This window comes from Pyrus communis, chromosome 4 (assembly GCF_041283825.1).
Source record: "Pyrus communis isolate YQ-2024b chromosome 4, ASM4128382v1, whole genome shotgun sequence".
NCBI classification, from domain to species: Eukaryota; Viridiplantae; Streptophyta; class Magnoliopsida; order Rosales; family Rosaceae; genus Pyrus; species Pyrus communis.
The window spans coordinates 24,161,274-24,179,872 of NC_142568.1; the positions used below are offsets into that span (position 1 = coordinate 24,161,274).

Genomic DNA, 18,599 nt, shown 5'->3' on the forward strand with positions numbered 1-18,599 from the left:
GGAATACCACTAAATTGTAGTACTAAGTGACATTTTTTTTTCTTTTGCTTGGAAGAAAAAAGTTCTATTGAACGCAGAAAGTGAACGTGGATAAATTTTCCAGCGTGTTGGGAATAAGGCCCGATACAGTTAGTGTCATAATAAAATTGATTGAATTTTTTTTTTTTTTTTTTTAAGTTTTCAATAAATTGTACTGTTACACTTTGTGTATTGAAACATGATTTCAACATATGAAAAAATCTCGTGAATGAGGTCTTATCTTTATATATCTTCTTTATATATAAAGCCAACAACCCCATTTGGGGTCACAAGCTTCACCAAAAAATTTTAAACAAAAATGCTCCCAAAACAATAAATGTCAAAAGCAGCCCAAAATAATACACCGAATAACACATGATGATCCATGATTTGCTGACATGTTTTACGCGTTTGAGATTATTTGATGAATTTGGAAAAGTATGAATGAGTTGACTTTTGAGGCAACTGTAACTGCAGAGGGCTTTCGTTTTCTGACAATTTATATTTCAAGTAGATGCAAATGACCTGGTCTAAACGTATGAACTTGTTCTCTTTGAGTTTTCTTAGTAGACATCAACTTTTGATGCCTGATGGGGTTTCTTGCACGGTTTATCTCGCGTTTCTTTTCTCGTCGGAGCAATGACGGTGATCAAAACAAGACCAGATGCAACCGCACAGCACAAAGCCAGAACCGGGCCTTTGCGGAAGGCTTCTGCCGTCGGTTTTCACTCAGCGAGATGAGAGCAGCAACTCGATGTTTCAGCAACAGCTTACGTATTGCTTCAGATGGCTACGGCTCGGTGTACAAAGGTACTATCGACAGCGACAACGTGGTTGCAATCAAACGCTTTGTGGGAGATTCAAAAGAGCAGTTCAGGACGGAGGTGCAGCTACTTTGCCAGCTGCGCCACCCAAACATTATCTCCATCATCGGATTCTGCGAAGAAAAAGAAGAGTGCCTCATCGTTTACAACTACATGTCCAATGGTGCCCTCTCTAAGTACCTGGATAATCCCCTCGATAGGGATCCAGTACTACAACTGTCGTGGAAACAAAGGTTGAATATCTGCATCGGGGTGGCGAGTGCATTACAACACCTCCACACCGGGGTTAAGCATTCTATTGTCCATCGATTTGTGAATAGTTCCAATATTCTATTGGATGAACAGTTCGTGCCAAAGCTTTCCGACTTTGGGAGGTGCATGACGGGCCCTCGTACTCTGTCGAATGGATTAATTAGATGGGACTCCGTGACGGTAGATGGTACATACGGTTGTATTGCTCCAGAGGCTTTCTCTGGCCAACTCACGGAAAAATCTGATGTCTACTCATTTGGATTGGTGTTATTGGAAGCCTTGTGTGGAAAATCTCGGCCGGTAGATATTTTGAATTCACTGAAAACGGGTGAAACTTCTCTTGATATGATCGATCCATTTCTGACGAGACAAATAGCTCCGGACTGTTTGAAGAAATTTGTGGACATCATCCAGAGATGTGTTCGCCCTAGCGGAGCTGAACGGCACACAATGGGGGAAGTGGAGGTGGAACTAGAGAACGCACTACAGCTGCAGGAAAGTGCAGATGCCGTCAAACAGCCCTTCTCTATCAATTCCTGAAATCAGTGATGATTTCTCCTCTTTGGATATGTGTCCACGGACTCCACGCCATCCAGTAGTTAGCTCCACTGGGTCTGCTGACCTTGATTCAAATAGTTATGATCTTCCAGTACTTTCTGATAGCTTTGAATTCGAATATTCTAGCTGGTAAACAATAATTTAGAGAAATGTGATGCTGTTAAGTATAGTTTGTCTTGTATTTTTTTTGTATTAGCTAGCACTTGTATTGTCACGAATCCAATATCAGCATTACTTGATTTGATTAATAATTTCAAGCTACCAGTCGTTGGGTAATTGTATGTTGAGTTTGAGCTTTAATATGAAATTTTCAAGCTCATCCAATTCAATATTCATCGCTATAGCATTACTTGCATCCCAATCCAACTCAAAGGTTGCCCAGTTTCAAAGAAATTCCTTGGGTTTGAATTTTCTCGCGTTGTCTTTCCGTGTCAGCATTACCAACTTGCCATGTACACGCGTATGAATAGCAGGAATTATAGTAACCACCAAATGCTTCAGCGACAAGTCATATCGGTAATGGTACCTAGAGCTCAGTCTGTAAATTAAGCGTACATCAACGATAGTGCTACTGTTCCTCTCATCACGTTCTACGACTAGATGTCCAACGCTGACCTCTGTTCCAGCCTATGATTGATCCATTTCTGGTGGGAAAAGTAGCTCCACATTGTTTAAGAAAATTTATGAACATCGCTAATAGATGTGCACGCTGACAGGAGCTAGACAGCCCCTGATGGGTGAAATGGAGGTGGAACTTGAGTGCGCACTGGAGCTGCAAGGGAGCGGAGATGCCATCAACCAGCTCAAGGAGTCGGGGACAACTACAACCACTTCTCTTGCCCCTCCTCCTCCTCCTGTCCATTACATGGAAAACCATACCAACTAAGATACATCATTTACTGAGATCAATGAAAATTTCTCAAATATATATTTGCGAGAGTGGCTGTGAGATTCATTCTGATTTGTGAGTGCATAAGAGTAGCTATTACTTCTCACTACAAGAACCTTACAAAAGGTACAATGAAATAACCAATGAAGAAATAAACTCTTTTCTTTTACATTCTTCAACAATTCTTACCGAATTAACTTCAGTTGCGAACTACAATGGACGGTATGTGTTGCACTTTGTAAAAATCCTCTCCTTCACTTCCAATGTTGATCTTGAATAGGCATCCGTATATCTCCAATTCCTGAAGTGTTTTCACAAACCTCAGAGAATCCGGAATCGTCTTCAGTTTGGTACAATTTGATATTTCCAAACGACAAAGACTAGGCATGGCTCCTTCTTCCATCGTCCAATCCTCTAACTTAGAAAACCCTCGGAGGAGTAGAGACCTGAGTTTTGGGAAACCTTGGTTAGAGCAGACCATTTTCTTCCCCATGAACATTTGCCATCCACTTAAAATTCTCAAGTTCGGCAGTTTTTCCAGTGTTGGCATTGGATCTTCCTCAAGTTTAGAGCCCCACAATGTTAACTTGGCAAGGTTTGGAGGGAACTGATGGTATTCTGGCAGCTTCTCTATCCGCCCTTGCACGTGCAATTTTTGAAGACGGCGACAACTTAACATTACTTGTCTAACATCAACAACCTCATCAGGGAATGAAAGTGTCTCACTTGTCAAGGACAAAGACTCGAGGCAGCTTAACGTTCTGCTTTGGGGATTGAAAATTTTCATCAAACTATTGAAATGTTTTGGATCATTCAACACCAATTTTCTAAGATTGGTCAACTTTCGAAGATCTTCTACGTCACATTTGTTTGCAGGAAAGTTTACGAGTGTCTGCAAGTTAATCAGATTTCCCAGTTGCAGCTTATCAACTGCATTGCCACACCACTTGGGAAGATATAAATGTCTTAGCCCTTCCATCTTCCAAATCACATTTGGAATTTGCACTGTCGGGTCCCAACTCAATTTGCTTATGGTTTGCAAATTTAGAGTTTTCAAGTGGATCAAATTGCCGATGGATGATGGCAATGCTTGTATACGTGTTTTCTTCAAACTTAGAAACTGCAACTGAACCAAGCCCCCGATATCTTTAGGTAACTTTTCGTACGGTCCCTTGACACCTTCAAGGTCGAGAACTTTGAGCATTTTGAACTCCAAAATTGTTTTTGTAAGCTGCCAACTTACCAATCTACACTTGCTTGCATGGAAATATACAAGTGACCTGAGACTGAGGCTGGAATCTTCTTTGTATTTAGACGGGATAAGATTATCAACATGTGAAGGTAAGAAGACAGCAAGTCTGCGAGTTTTACCAGTTGATGTTGCTTCAGAAAGCATGCGAGAAGAAGAAGAATCGACCATCATACCTTCATCCGAATAGTGAACATTCTGGAGAAAATTTTCCTGCTTTGCTTTCGACAAGCACAAGTCACGCATAAGATCATGCAGGCGGCAAGTTTTAATTCTTCCGGTTGAGCTGAGAGCTCCCACTTGAACCATACACCTATTAATCAAGTAACCCAAGTAGCGTTCTGCAACATCCTCTATTGTTTCATCTCCCTCTGCTTCATGGTGTGGCGATACAATGCCTTCTGCAATCCATAATTGAACCAGTTTTCTCCTCGGAATTTCAAAATCTTCCGGAAAATGGCTCAAATAAAGGAAACAGGGTTTCAGTTGGAAAGGCAAATCATGATAACTCAAAGCCAAAACCTCAGGTACCGTAGAGTGCTGCTCGTGCCCTTTGGCTCGCTTTAGATATGAAAGAATATCTCTGAGGACGATATCCCACTCGTGCACTGTTTCTTTAGTGGCCAAAAGTCCTCCAAGCACAACAATGGCCAAAGGCAAGCCAGCACACTTTTTCACCATTTCCCTCCCTAACTGCTCCTTATCTATGCTTCTGGTAAAATCTGCAATATTAAGGAAGAAAACAATTTAGCAAAACTCTCTCAGTTGGGAATAGCAATCCTATACGAAAATGTGTTGAAATTGAGTATGCACATAAAGGGATCAACAACTAAACAACATATGTAGGTTCGCTTAATTCGAGTTGGACACCGTTGTTTTTTGTTTTGAAATCGTTCACATATAGAAAATCAAGTTGTTAATTTGTTTTGAAATCCTTCGCATATAGAAAATCAAGAATTTGAATTCAGATCCGTGAAACTGAAGAAATGATTGCAAATCTGAAATAGTGATGACTTTTTATTCATTTAAATAAACTTCAAATATATCTTGCAAGAAGAGAAGTTATTAATTTCTTGGTTAGTGTCGTATTAAGTTTCTAACTAGTTAGCACTTGAAACTATTTATGTATAATTGGGAAATGCATAATAAATTGGAATGGTAAACTACCCGGATCACCATTTCTTGGAAATGCCTTCTTCTGAAGCAACTCCCAACCCTCTTCTTCAGTTAAGTTCCTCGGCTCATGAAGACCGATTCGGTCTACAAAGGAAGCTAAGTCCTTGTTACGAGTTGTAAGCAATATTCTGCTGCACCCTTTTCCCGACGACGGAAAGGCAGGACTTAGAATTTTCCAGGCCTCAATCGACCAAATGTCATCAAGAACCACCAAATATTTCTTCTCTATTTGAACTTGATAAAGCTTCTTTGCAAGCTCTTCGTCTCTCAATTTCAAAATGTGATCCCTCTCCTCTTTCGAAGGAGAGGTTAGCTTAATCAGAATGCCTTCCCAAACATCTCTTGGTTTGCATTGTTGAGATATGTAAGCCCACGCAGAACCGTCAAAATACCGCCTAACATGATCATTGCGGTAAACTTCCTTGGCGAGAGTGGTCTTCCCCAACCCCCCCATCCCACAGATGGACACAACTCGACCTTGTTTTTCTTCACTCATGAGCTCCGCCACTAGTTCGTTTATGTTTCCTTGTAAACCAACGATATGGTCATCAATAACATGGGAATAAGACCACCTCAATTGTTTTTGCTTCTCAAACGCAATACTCGACGAGCCTTGATGATCTCTTACAACAGTCAAGCCGTAAGTTTGTGTACTTCTAGTAAGGTCAGAAATTCTAGCTTTGATGGCCTCAATCTCAGACCCAACTCCATAAAGGTTTGAAGCCCGGCTGAAAAAACAAGCGTACCTTTTTAGCGGATTGGAAATTGGTGGTGCAATTTTGATGGTGAAACTTCCAATGACATCCTCTGCATCATAAGCAACTTCTCTAATCTCGGAAACCCAATTCCGAATGCTTTCATCCTCGTCTTGCCTCTTATCGGCATCTTTCAAGAAGCATTGCATCCGACTCAGTTCGACTCGGATCTGCTCGACGTTTTGCTTGACCCCGTGTAAGAAGGTGGCTTTTTCAATCAGCAGGTCCCCAAGCCTGTCAACAACAAAGGATACCACAGACTCTGCCATGCTTCGTGCTTGCTAGCTACTTCCTGATCCTCAAAATTACAGCAAAACAAAGGTTGATTTTGCACACACAAGAAAAGAAGAAGAAAAAAAGCTCTTCCCTTTTTTCTTTCTTTGTTTCTTTCTTTGTGATTTGTATAACCAACTGGCAATTATTTTGATATTTTCCACCGTCCAAGTTTCATTCAGTGAAGAAAGAAGAAAAAATAATTGGAAACAAGACCAACTCTCTCATTCAGTAGGTAATTATTGGGAAGCTTCTTAGCTATATATCCCGAGTTTATATCTGCTTGGTGTCTATCTCACTGTCGTTACAAGGGGAGATACAGCAGGAAGTTTCTCTCCACTTGTTGGGAGGGTGGTGAATGGTCCAATGTGCGTGACTGGAAATATTTTGATGTGGGGCTAGGGCTATTCTATCATCATATAGTATCCGCACAGCCCTTCAATTATTTTCCACTTTAAAGTAAATTAATATTTGAGAGCAACGCGTGAGGTCCTTGTCATATCTGTGTGTCCATATACACATACATACACAGCCTCATTCCGTCAAAGATGATCTCTTCTAAAAAATCACCAAAATTTAGAACTTTATGACCGTTGGATTCAATGGTAGTCATTTTAAGTGTTTATTTTTAGAACCGTATTCATTCATTTTCTTCCTTATGAATGTAGTGCTCATTCCATAACATTTTTCAACAATTCAATTGTCTATATTTTAGTACACATCATTCATAGATCACCTTTGTAAAAAATTTAGACAAATTCAAAAATATTAAGACATCCAATTGTAATGAAGAAATGAACGAATATGGTTTTTCAAAGAAATAATATTACGATTACCATTTAATCCAACGGTCAAATGATTTTGAATCTGAGTGATTTTTGTGGAGATAATCTTTGAGGAAAAACTTAAAAGATGGTTTGATCATTGAAATCCGATATAGAGTAAGACGTACACAGGATCCCTCAACGGTCGTGCCAAAGGAAGAATCTTCCCAACAATTACCTAAGAATCTCGGGATATATAGCTAAGAATCTTCCCAATGGAAGGCATCAAGACTAGTTAGCCAACGCGGTTTAAACGAATTAAGATCCATGTTATATTTCTGTTCTATGGATTATGGGATTTAGTAGTAGTACCGCACAGTCAGTTATGTCACGTTTCTTCAATAATTTGTGGAAGAAATGTGCACCATATTCATCTGATCATAGAAGAAAACCTACAGATACAGATCGAGATGAAGCTAAATGGGCGTTTCCAGAAGAATTGTGTCGTCGGTTTTCACTCGCGGAGATCATAGCAGCAACTCAAAACTTCAATGCTAGGTTACAGATTAGCGGTACCCGAAACTTGTCATTTGAAGTTAATGGCCTAACAGAAAAGTTTTTGGTGTTTGATCACCTTGAAGGTCCGAAAAGAAAAGACGGTATTAATGTTAGTGCTGCAGGTGTCTACAAAGGATACACCAACCTCAACGGCGTAACTTCTACGGTGGCAATCGAGCACATTCCCGGCACACAATCAGACATTCAGAAGGGACGCGAGTTCAAGGCGGAGGTGCAGCTACTGTGCCAGCTGCGCCACCCCAATTTAATCTCTCTGATCGGATTCTGCCAAGAAGAGGGAGAGTGCGCCATTGTCTACAACTACATGTCCAATGGTCCCCTTTCTGATTTCCTTTTCAATCCTCATAACAATAATAAAGATCCGTTGTCTTGGAGCCAAAGGCTGAATATCTGCATCGGGGTGGCGCGTGCAATACACTATCTCCACACAGGGGTTAAGCATGCTGTAATCCACCGAGACATCAATTGTGACAACATACTCTTGGACCAAAGCTTAGAGGCCAAGCTTTCTAACTTCCGGCTGTCCAAGATGGGTCCTCCTACTTTGTCAAATGCATTAATCAGATTGAACTCCGTTTCCGGGGTGGCAGGTACATGCGGGTATATTGATCCGGAGTATGATTTGTCTAGCCAGCTTACGGAAAAATCTGATGTCTTCTCGTTCGGAATGGTGTTATTCGAAGTATTGTCTGCTAAATATTCAAGAGAGATACCACAATTATGTATCGCTCACCCAGCTGATATTCTAGACTCATTTCTCATGGGAAAAGTAGCACCGGATTCATTGATAAAATTTTTGGACATCTTGCAAAGATGTGTGCGCCCTACAGGATCCCAACGGCCCACGATGGGTGAAGTGGAGGTGGAACTTGAGTGTGCGCTGGAGCTGCAGGAGAGCGCAGATGCCGAAAAGGAGTTGAGGACACCAAGCACTTCGCTTGGTTGTCCTGCCGATGACTATGCCTACCAGTATCAAGAGATATCACTTTCTGAAATTAATGATGTTTTCTGTTTTTTGTGTAATCGTCCACGGACTCCACGCCATCCAGTAGTTAGCTCAACTGGGTCTGCTGATCTTGATTCAATTAGTACTGATCTTTCAGTACTTTCCGATGATGATGGTAGCTCTGAATTCGAATATTCTGGCCGGTAAACAATTAAATATTACTTGAAAATGCAGTGCTGTTGGAAAAAAAAAATAAATAAATAAAAACACTATCGAATGTATAGTTAGCCATGTGTTTCTTGTATTAGCATTTCAATTCATCAGGATTGATTAGTTAAATTGAATTTCGCATTGAAATTGGGTTGTGTCTGTTTGTGACGTCTGCGTTGCTTGCATCCCAATCCCACTCCAAGGTTGCCCAGTTTCAAAGAATTACTTGGTTTTGGGATTTCCTCACATTTTCACCATCACCAAACTCGCCATGTACGCGTATCTGATATTTTTCAGTACTTTCTGATGACGGTAGCTCTGAATTCGAATATTCCGGTTGGGTTCCAGCCTAAAACACGTGTGGCGGATTTTCAAGTCTACACGTGAATAACAACTGGGTGACGTGTAGCACGTATGACCGTCTGGCTTCACAAGAGGACAATCTACTTTGATATCATGATAAAATTAGCGTTTTACCATAAAACTAATTAGCAATATGGAGAGTAACCCAAAATTATATAAATATATAGCAAACATTATCCTTTACCGATGTAAGACAACTTTCAACACTCATACACGTAAGAGTCTCTGATGAATTAGAAAAGAATGTAGAGTTGACTTTGAGGATGCCCAGTGCCTGTACTTAGTAGCTCTGAATTCGAATATTTCGGCCGGTAAACAATTAAAGATTATGTAGAAAAATGTGATGCTGTTGGAAAAAAAAAGTATAAAATAAAAAAATAAAAAACTATCGAATGGATGTTAGTCTTGGGTTTCTTCATATTAGTTTATTGAATTTCGCATTGCTTTTAAAGCTCTAGCAAGAATGTAGGTGGATCACTAGCTAGAAAGATGTAGCTATTTCTACAATTGTGAGGTTGTCATGCAAAGCCCATGTCGGTGGGCTGGTTGTAGAAAAGCCTAGAATATGGCTAGGATGAATTTGAGCCGTGTTAACCGACTTAGGGTCTGTTTGGGATTGAGGTGATTAAAAAAAAAACTACTATGAAAAAAAGCTATGAAAATTTTTGGTGTTTGGTAAACTTTGAAAAGCAGCTTTGTTTCAAAGTTGAGGGTGAAAAAAAGCCCAAAACCAGGAGATGACAAGAAGCTGCAATTTGCAGCTTCCAAAAGCAGCTTATTTTCACCCACACACGGGTGAACAGTGTACACGTTTAATGAAATATGAATAACCCAAAACCCAATTCAGAAATTTGAGATTCCAGTTCAATACCTTGTTCTTATCAATCCTCTTGACCGCAACTCGATCCCCATTTGCCCTATCGGTTGCAACGTACGTGTACCCAAATTGCCCGTGACCCAACAACTTCCCGATCGTGTACCGCTTATCGAAATTCTTATCGTACCCGAAATCGGTCCGCGTTCCGCAGGGAATGATCCCCGTCCGGCTCCTGGAGTTGAGCTTGTTTTTGGGTTTATGAACAACCTGCTTCTTGGGCGGTTCATTGGGTCCGTGGGAGGGTCTCTGTTCTTGCTTCCCTGCCGTTGTGCTCTGTTTTCGGTTGTGATTGGAGCCAGGGGTGGCGGGCGCGGTGTTGTTACTATTTGAGCCACTGACTTTGATGGTGGAGAAGCACCCTCCCATGGTTGACCCAGAAGATAAAAAAAACAGAGAAGGGAAGAGAGGTTTACTTTTCAGAGGTTTTGATCGAAAACCATTGCTGGCGGAGAAGGAAATGGATCATTTATGGAAAGGATCAGAGAAACATTGGAGCAGATAGGAGGAAAGATTGGAGCAGATAGGAGGAACAAGAGAAGAAAGAGAGGGAGGAGAAGGAGGGGATGGTCAAAAGAGGGTTCTTATGACAAAAAGAAAAAAAAATTAAAATTGAGAGAGAGAGAGAGAGAGAGAGAGAGAGAGAGAGAGAGTTGGCGCGGACGTTATTATTATACTTTCAAAACAGATTTTCTGAATTTTCCTTGTCTTTGAGTGAAATAAACTATTTAACATCTCAATACTATATTTATTATTTGTTAAATTAATAGCACATCTAGTAATATACCCTTTTTGGTCATTTCACACAGTCACAGCTGTTTTACAAAAAAGTTTACCAAACACTATGATACTGCTTTTTTTTTCCAAAAGCACTTTTACAAAAAAGTTTACCAAACATTTTGCTGCTTTATTTCACAGCCGCTTATTCTCACAGCACAGCCGCTTATTCTCACAGCAGCTTTTTTTCAAAGCACAGCAATACCAAACCAGCCCTTAGGAAGTCAGCAAACCTCACTATAAATATGTATGTGCGTGTGTAACCAAGTAATCAAGTAGCCAAGAAGCAAGTAGGCAATCAAGTGAGAGTGAGAAGCAAGAATAGTCTTGTAGTAGTGTGGGCGATCTAGAATATCTCTAGAAAGTAAGCGAATGTCATTGTTTTTAAAATGTCTTTGAAAGTTTGTGTTTTGTAATATTTTATGTGTAATACAAGTAATTTGTTTACTTGTGTTGTCTTTCCAACACTTGTTAGACTTGTGTACTCTAAAGTTTTTTCCTCAACATGGCTTCCTAGCTAGCTACCAGTCGTTGGGTAGGTTTGAATGTTGTTGAGTTTTAGGTTTGATATGAATTTTTCAAGCTTCCCAAATGCAATATTCAGCGCATCTGTCTGCTTTGATAGCGCCATTTACGACGTGTCTGTTTTGTGACGTCTGCGTTGCTGGCATCCCAATCCAAGTCGAAGTTTGGCCAGTTTCGAAGAAATTACTTGGTTCTGAATTTTCTCGCATTTCTTTCCATGTCCCCATTACGAATTCACCCCGTATGTAATGCGTGGGTCTCTTCTGAGTTGGAGAAGTATGTTGAGTTGACTTTGGGGATGCCGCTTCAATAGTGAGTCCTCTTTGCCCAGGAGTGCCAATGATCATCATCAATTGATTCTTAATGTCTAAATCTTAGATTTTGAGCTCCTGATCTTGGAATTAGACAACAGTTAGCACAATGATGGGTTTCAGTACCACTGCAGAGTCCGCCTCATGTTTCTTCTTCTCTTCATGGAAGAAACTAGCGTCATGGGATAAAAGTAGAAAACGCAGACCAAACCAAGACTGGGCCTTTATGGAGGAATTATGCCGCCGATTTTCGCTAGCTGAGATCATAGCAGCCACTGAATGCTTCAACGACAAGTTCCATATTGGTAGCAGTGCCGTGAGCTCAGTCTATAAAGGGTACATCAACGGCGGGGCAACTGTTGTTGCAATCAAGCGATTTACAGGCAGCAGACAAGACTTCAGGAATGAGGTGCTGCTGTCCTGCCAGCTACGCCACCCCAACCTTCTCCCTGTTATTGGATTCTGTGAAGAAAAGGAGGAACTCATCCTTGTCTACGACTACATGGCCAAAGGTACCCTCTCTTCGAAGCTGTTCAAAAGAGCGGATCTTGATCCGCTGCCCTGGAGGCAGAGGCTGAACATATGTATCGGGATAGCACGCGCATTGCATTATCTCCATGCAGGGCTAAAACATGCTATTGTCCACCGCGACATGAAATGCTCCATCATACTATTGGATGAAAAGTTCGAAGCAAAGGTTTCAAACTTATTAACGTTCAAGATGGGTCCTCCTAGTTTGTCAAATAAATTCATACGAGTGACCTCTGATAGGATCGTGGGCACTTTCGGGTATATTGATCCCGAGTATATCCATTTGGAACAATTTACAGAAAAATCTGATGTCTACTCGTTTGGAATGGTGCTGCTGGAAGTGTTGACTGCCAAATGGGCAAAAGAGTTTCATACATACACAGGCAGGCCGGACACCTTATGCGATATAATGGACCCTTCTTTGAGGGGTAAAATAGCTCCTGATTGTTTGCAAAAATTTATGGATATCGTTTATAGATGTGTAAGTCCAACAGGAGCAGAGCGACCCTCAGTAGGCGAAGTGCAAATGGAACTCGAGTGCGCATTGGAGCTGCAAGACAGCGCAGATGCCAAGAAGGACGCTTCCCTTGGTCTTGCAGGTGACTATAGCTACCAAGGGATGTCAATTTGTGAAATTGATGATATTTTCTCATTTTTGTTTAGGCAGCTCACAACTTCGGATGTCAGCTCTTTGTTTGAATAACAGCATTGATTTTTCTGTTTTCCGACGGGGCAACAATAATGTAGACCTTTTTCTGCATAAACACTTAATTCTCAGTGTTGAGCCATTTTGTAGTTGGGGTGAAGGGTTGTTAAAGAGGGTTAGGGTTAGATTTCGGTTTTTTTTTTTTTTTTTTTTTTGAGCAAACGAGAGAGAGGGTGGGTTTAGCCTCACAATGAGCTAGCAATAATGTGATTCAAATATCGAACCTAAGACATCTACTTACAAAGTGAAGAGGAATACCAATAAATCGTAGTACTAAATGGCAGGTTTTGGATTTCTCATGTATACACCCACCGTGTATCCTTTTTATTAGAACACACAATGGGTATCTTCTTGTATTTGCGAATTTTTCAAGTTTTCATGTTTGTTTCCTTTTATCCTTGTTTTCTTTTTTACTGTTTGGAATTAATTGTGTTAATCTCGCTATCAGATGGACTAATACGATGTACTTGATGACAATAACAAAAATAGAAATCCGTGAGGAAAATAAACAAATGTAAAAAAGTATTAGAACATTTCCATTTTTCTTGTTTCTTAACTTGCAAGGTAATCTAAAACAAAAATAGAAGTTGGAACTATATAATTAACCAGGTTAAGCTAGGAAACAATACTCTACATGCATGGCGACACATCTTTTTTGTTTTTTCACGCAATTGATAGGGGGAATTCATGAATTCGAAACCCTAGGTCCAAGAATCAGGGTGCATGTTCAAGAAAAACACGAGTCCCCTATTCGTTAATGTCTATATGTTTTTTACTAAATTGTTTCATTTCTTAAAACTAATTAAGCCTTTAAAGATTATTTTATCAATCGTGCGCCCCTCTATTACTTTGTATAAGTTGTTTTTACGGTGGCGTTAGTGTTTGTTACTTGAATATATAGCTCGACAAAGACAATTAATCTCTTAGTTTAGTCATCTACACACACTTGAGTTTATTTCCTTGATTCCCAAATTCTTAAATTTTGTGTTGTGTTTTAAAATTTGACTTTACACTCTACGTACTTATTATCTGATGAGTAATTATAAAAAGATACCAATTTTTTAGATTACATTTACAAATCATCAATACAAAATAAGTACGCAAACACAACGTATTTGAGTATCTACCGCTCACTATAAGTAGTTAAAAAATAAAAAGAAGAATAAAAGAAAGATATTTAAAATATTATCCAAGATTAATTAAGTTCATTGCCGTGTCCTAAACCAATTTGACCAGACGCTAGCCCATATACTTGAATTAAGAATTTGTATATTGCATTGATTTGAATATTGGTACACAAGGTAAGACTTTATCCAAGATTAATTAAGTTCATTGCCGTGTCCTAAACCAATTTGACCAGACGCTAGCCCATATACTTGAATTAAGAATTTGTATATTGCATTGATTTGAATATTGGTACACAAGGTAAGACTTTATACAGAACCTACGTGCTATTCTAAGTAAATAGATCCTAGAATAAAGCTAATTATATTTACATCCTATAATCACTCTATCCCAAGAGTTGACAATTTCAAAAGCTACAATCACTCTCAATCAAATCGTGTGATTTCTTTTCCTTTAACACTCCCCCTCAAGTTGGAGTGTGGATGTCAATGACGCCCAACTTGCCTAGATGTGTATGAAAAATAGGCGCACGTAGTGGCTTAGTAAATAAGTCTGCTACTTGCTCCCCAGTTCTAACATAGGAAGCTTTGATTTCTCCCTTTTGAACCCTCTCACGAACAATGTGGCAATCGATCTCAATATGCTTTGTACGTTCGTGATACACAGGATTTGCAGCTATGTGTAAGGCGGCTTGGTTGTCACAAAATAATCTTGTCGGTTGGGGATGCTTAACTCACAAGTTTTCCAATAAATACCGTAACCAACTTAACTCACAAGTAGCTGCAGCCATAGATCGATACTCCGCTTCTGCAGATGAATGAGCTACTGTAACTTGCTTCTTGCTTTTCCAGGACACCAATGAGTTTCCAAAAAAGATACAATAACCAGTCACTGACTGATGTGTAATAGGGCAACAAGCCCAATTTGCATCACAGTAACCATTTAATTGTAGTTCACTTTGAGAAGGAAACATCAAACCTTGCCCAGGAGCTCCTTTGAGGTATCAAAGAGGTCGATGTGCTGAATCAAGATGACGTCGTTGTGGATCTTGCATGAACTGACTCAACGTGTTGACAGTATATGCTATTTCTAGTCTAGTGATGGTCAAATAGATCAACTTTCCAACTAGGCGTCTATACCTCGCAGGTTCGTGAAGTGAACTGCTACCTGTAAGTGATAGTACTAAATCTGCCTCCATTGGAACCTTCGTGGGTTTAGCACCAAGCAATCCAGCCTCCTCCAATATGTCCAGTGTATATTTCCGTTGGCAAATTGTGATTCCAGCTTTCGAACGTGCGACCTCGACTCTAAGGAAAAACTTCAGAGCTCCGAGATCTTTAATTCGAAATTGACTACTAAGGAAAGTCTTTAGGTTCTTAATTTCTGCCTCATTGTTACCTGTAATCACCATGTCATCAACATATAACAATATAATAGTGAGTGAAGTACCCTTGACTTGAGTGAACAAAGAGTAATCTGCCTTAGATTGGCAGAAACCGATGGTACGTATTGCAGAAGAGAACTCTCGAAACCAACTTCTAGACGCCTATTTAAGATCGTATAAAGATTTATGGAGTCGACAAACGACATTTCCCCCTATCGACGACAACCCGAGGGAGGCAACATGTAGACATCCTCTTGAAGTTCGCCATGGAGAAAAGTGTTGTCGACGTCCATTTGATGTAAAGGCCAATTGCGGACAGCAGCCACAGTCAAGAGGCAGCAAACGGTAATGAGTTTGGCCACCGGTGCGAAGGTTTTCGTGAAGTCGATACCTTCACGTTGGGTGAAACCTTTGGCAACAAGACGTGCTTTGTAACATTCAAGAGTCCCATCAGATCGGTACTTAAGTTTGAAAACCCATTTGTAGCCGATGGGTCGTTGTCCGAGCGGAAGAGGAACAAAACTCCAGGTTTTATTTTCTTCGAGAGCTGTGAGTTCGGCCTGCATCGCTACAACCCAGTAGGGATTGTGACAAGCTTGCTCATAGGTAGTAGGCTCCACCAAGTGGGAGATATGAGAAACAAAACGTTGATACCCAGGAGATAGGCAGAAATAAGAAACATACCGATGCAGTGGATGGCGCGTACTGGACATAGACCGCGAAGAGGACTCCGTGGGCGTGAGCAAGGTGGAATGATGAACCACATAATCTTTGAAGTGAGCAGGTGGTTTGGTGGGACGAGTAGAGTGGCGAAGTGAGGCGGTGGAAGTGATGGGTTCAGTATGAGAAGTGACATGTTCATGCGGTGGGGCGGTGGTGTTAGGTAACATGGGTGCAGTGTAAGATGAAGGCTCAAGGATGGGAGAGATAATATGTGGTGGAAGTGAGGATGAAGGCTCAGGGTTGGTCGAGGAAATGGGGTATGTGTTGTGTAGGGAAGCATGCACCGTTTCAGGGGAAGTGTAGTTGTGTGTTGGATGAACAATGGGAGTAACATGCATGTCGGTTTGGTCTATAGTGGGTGAGTGAGTATAAGGGAAAATATGCTCATGGAAGATGACATCACGTGAGGTAAAAAATTTATGGGTGGCTAAATCATATACCTTATAACCTTTTTGACCAAAAGGATAACCAAGGAAAACACGACTAGCACGGACGTCAAACTTATTGGTGGGTGTGAGGTTGGTAGCATAACTAAGGCATCCAAAAACGCGTAAGTGCGTATAAGTTGGTGGTGTGTTGTGCAAAAGTTCGTATGGGGATTTATGAGAGAGCAAAGGTGTAGGTAGACGATTGATGAGATAACAAGCAGTTTGGATACTTTCCCCCCAAAATTTTAAAGGTAAGTTGGCCTGAAACCGAAGAGCACGACCAACATTTAAAAGGTGCCTATGTTTACGTTCAACCACCCCGTTTTGTTGTGGTGTGTAAGGACAAGAATGTTGGAAGGAGGTGCCACATGAGTCAAGATAAGAACGCATGTAAAGAAACTCACTACCATTATCTGCACAAAGAGCTTTAATGTCACGTTGAAATTGTGTTTTGACCCAAGAGAAAAAGGATTTCAAAATCGTTTGTGTGTCGGATTTGAAATTCATAAGATGCACCCAAGAAAAACATGTGAAATCATCCACAATAGTAAGAAAATAACGTGCCCCAAAGTGTGTTGGATTTCTGTGAGGTCCCCAAATATCACAATGAATCAAGTCAAATGGTGCAGTAGTTTTGATTTCACTATGATGAAAGGGTAAACGAGTTTGCTTTGCTAAAGGGCAAACTTCACAAATGTGTTTGGAATCAAATATTATTTCAACATTATTCTTGGCTAATGTAAGTAAAGGTGCAGATGATGGGTGTCCAAGGCACTGATGCCATAGGCTAGTGGTATGATGAATGTGGTTGGCGCGGTGAGGGTTTTGTCTTGGTGTAAGATAGTAGAGCCCATCAAAATGCTTGCCCAGGCCAATCACCCTCCTCGTATCCATGTCCTGCACAACACGAAAATCCGGATAGAATGTCACTATACAGTGCAAAGCTTTCATCAATTTACTAACAGACAATAAGTTGACACGAAACTTTGGGACATAAAGAACTTTATCAAGAGATAGTTCATGTGACAATTTTACAGAGCCAATATTTTTTATTTCTGCTTGCCCCCCATTTGGTAAACCAACAGAATCATGTTGAGCATCAATGATGTTGTGTGTTGGTGGAGAATGCGATATATGATCGGTTGCTCCGCTATCAACAATCCAATATAGAGTCGAGTGTGAATCTGTTCGTGCTATATTGCATTTAGGCTAGAAGATACCTGTTGCGTTTACAAGTGGTTGTCCATTACCATTGCAGAGAATGGCAATGATCTGATTATACTCCTTGGTGGTGAACATAGGACCGTCAGAAGTATTAGGCTTGGTGATTGTAGTAGAGTTGATAGCCTTGGCATTGTTAACTGCCGATCTCTTATTCTTGGGCTTCACGTTCTTGCCATGCCATTTGTGTCATTCGGGAAACCCAATAATGTAGTAGCAACGGTCCACCAAGTGTCCATCTCCGTCAGAGTAGGTGCATTTAAGTGACTTATGTGAAAATGTGTTGGAGGGCTGCTTGTTGGATAACGATGGTGTTGGGGTTCGATGAATCAGCATTACATGAGAGTGCGTCCTCATATCTCGGCGACTGGCCACATCCATCTGCCGTTCATGTTGGAGAATGAGGCCATGAACTCGGCGTGTGTCAGGGAGCGGACTCATCATCAGAATCGAGCCTCCAATAGTCGCATAAGAGTCGTTCAATCCCATCAGAAACTACATAACTCTTTCTTTTTCTTCCCGTTCAGCGAGTCCTTTCAAGCCTGCACAAGTGCAAGTGAGTGGGTCATTGTAAGACGCTAACTCGTCCCACAAGGCCTTCATCTTGGTGTAATAGGCAAAAACCGAGAGCTTCCCTTGACAATTTTCGACAATTTCTTGTCGAATTTGGTAGATCCTCGAGTCACTGCTTTGTGAAAACCTATCCTTGAGATCGTTCCAAACTGCAACAGCAATTTCAGTGTACATAATGCTGCAGGCAATGTCTGAGTGGACTAAGTTCATAATCCACAGCGTTACCATGTCGTTGCATCTTTTCCAAGTTGCATATTTTAAGTCCAAGGGTGATGGAGCTTTAATGGTTCCATCAATGAACCCAACCTTGTTCTTTGCGCTGAGACCCATGCACATGGCACGACTCCATTGCCCATAATTGTTCCCATCGAGTGGTTTGGAAACTGGAATAAGCCCATTATGATTCGAGTGATGTATGGCATATGGGTCTGAGAATTCCATGGGATTCTCATATGGTTTCATAATTTTGGTTGGTTCTGTCATGGTGTTGGCAATGGTGTTTGTGAGAGATCTGTGGTGGTTATGGGAGGGCTACGGCGGTTATGGTGGCGGAAGCATGATAGAG

At 40.8% G+C, this 18,599-nt stretch overlaps 3 protein-coding genes and 2 pseudogenes across 5 annotated transcripts; 3 read left to right on the plus strand and 2 right to left on the minus strand.

Annotated features, from left to right (window-relative positions):
• Positions 1-338: 338 nt before the first annotated feature.
• Positions 339-5,990, minus strand: LOC137723621 (putative disease resistance protein At1g50180). 2 transcript variants are annotated; one of them, XM_088693155.1, is made up of 3 exons: positions 4,958-5,990; positions 2,731-4,512; positions 339-2,506 (listed from the first exon to the last, which is right to left on the minus strand). In XM_088693155.1, exons 1-2 carry the CDS (start codon positions 5,988-5,990, stop codon positions 2,741-2,743), a joined length of 2,805 nt encoding a protein of 934 aa, XP_088549281.1. In that variant the 3' UTR covers positions 339-2,506; positions 2,731-2,740. The 2 variants fall into 2 exon arrangements, with proteins under 2 accessions (XP_088549281.1, XP_068318921.2); XM_068462820.2 differs by lacking the exon at positions 339-2,506 and having other exon boundaries at positions 2,583-4,512.
• Positions 609-6,227, plus strand: LOC137723622 (receptor-like protein kinase ANXUR2; annotated as a pseudogene). Its single transcript, XR_015961929.1, has one exon. The product of XR_015961929.1 is annotated as a receptor-like protein kinase ANXUR2 (transcript).
• LOC137723417 (receptor-like protein kinase ANXUR2) lies at positions 6,221-8,640 on the plus strand. The gene has a single exon (XM_068462611.2). The coding sequence runs from the start codon at positions 7,111-7,113 to the stop codon at positions 8,488-8,490; it is 1,380 nt and encodes a 459-aa protein (XP_068318712.2). The 5' UTR covers positions 6,221-7,110; the 3' UTR covers positions 8,491-8,640.
• Positions 8,641-10,812: 2,172 nt separating this feature from the next.
• Positions 10,813-12,975, plus strand: LOC137723418 (receptor-like protein kinase FERONIA). The gene has a single exon (XM_068462612.2). The coding sequence runs from the start codon at positions 11,453-11,455 to the stop codon at positions 12,575-12,577; it is 1,125 nt and encodes a 374-aa protein (XP_068318713.2). The 5' UTR covers positions 10,813-11,452; the 3' UTR covers positions 12,578-12,975.
• Positions 12,976-17,093: 4,118 nt separating this feature from the next.
• Positions 17,094-18,422, minus strand: LOC148697678 (uncharacterized; annotated as a pseudogene).
• Between the last annotated feature and the right edge of the window lie 177 nt (positions 18,423-18,599).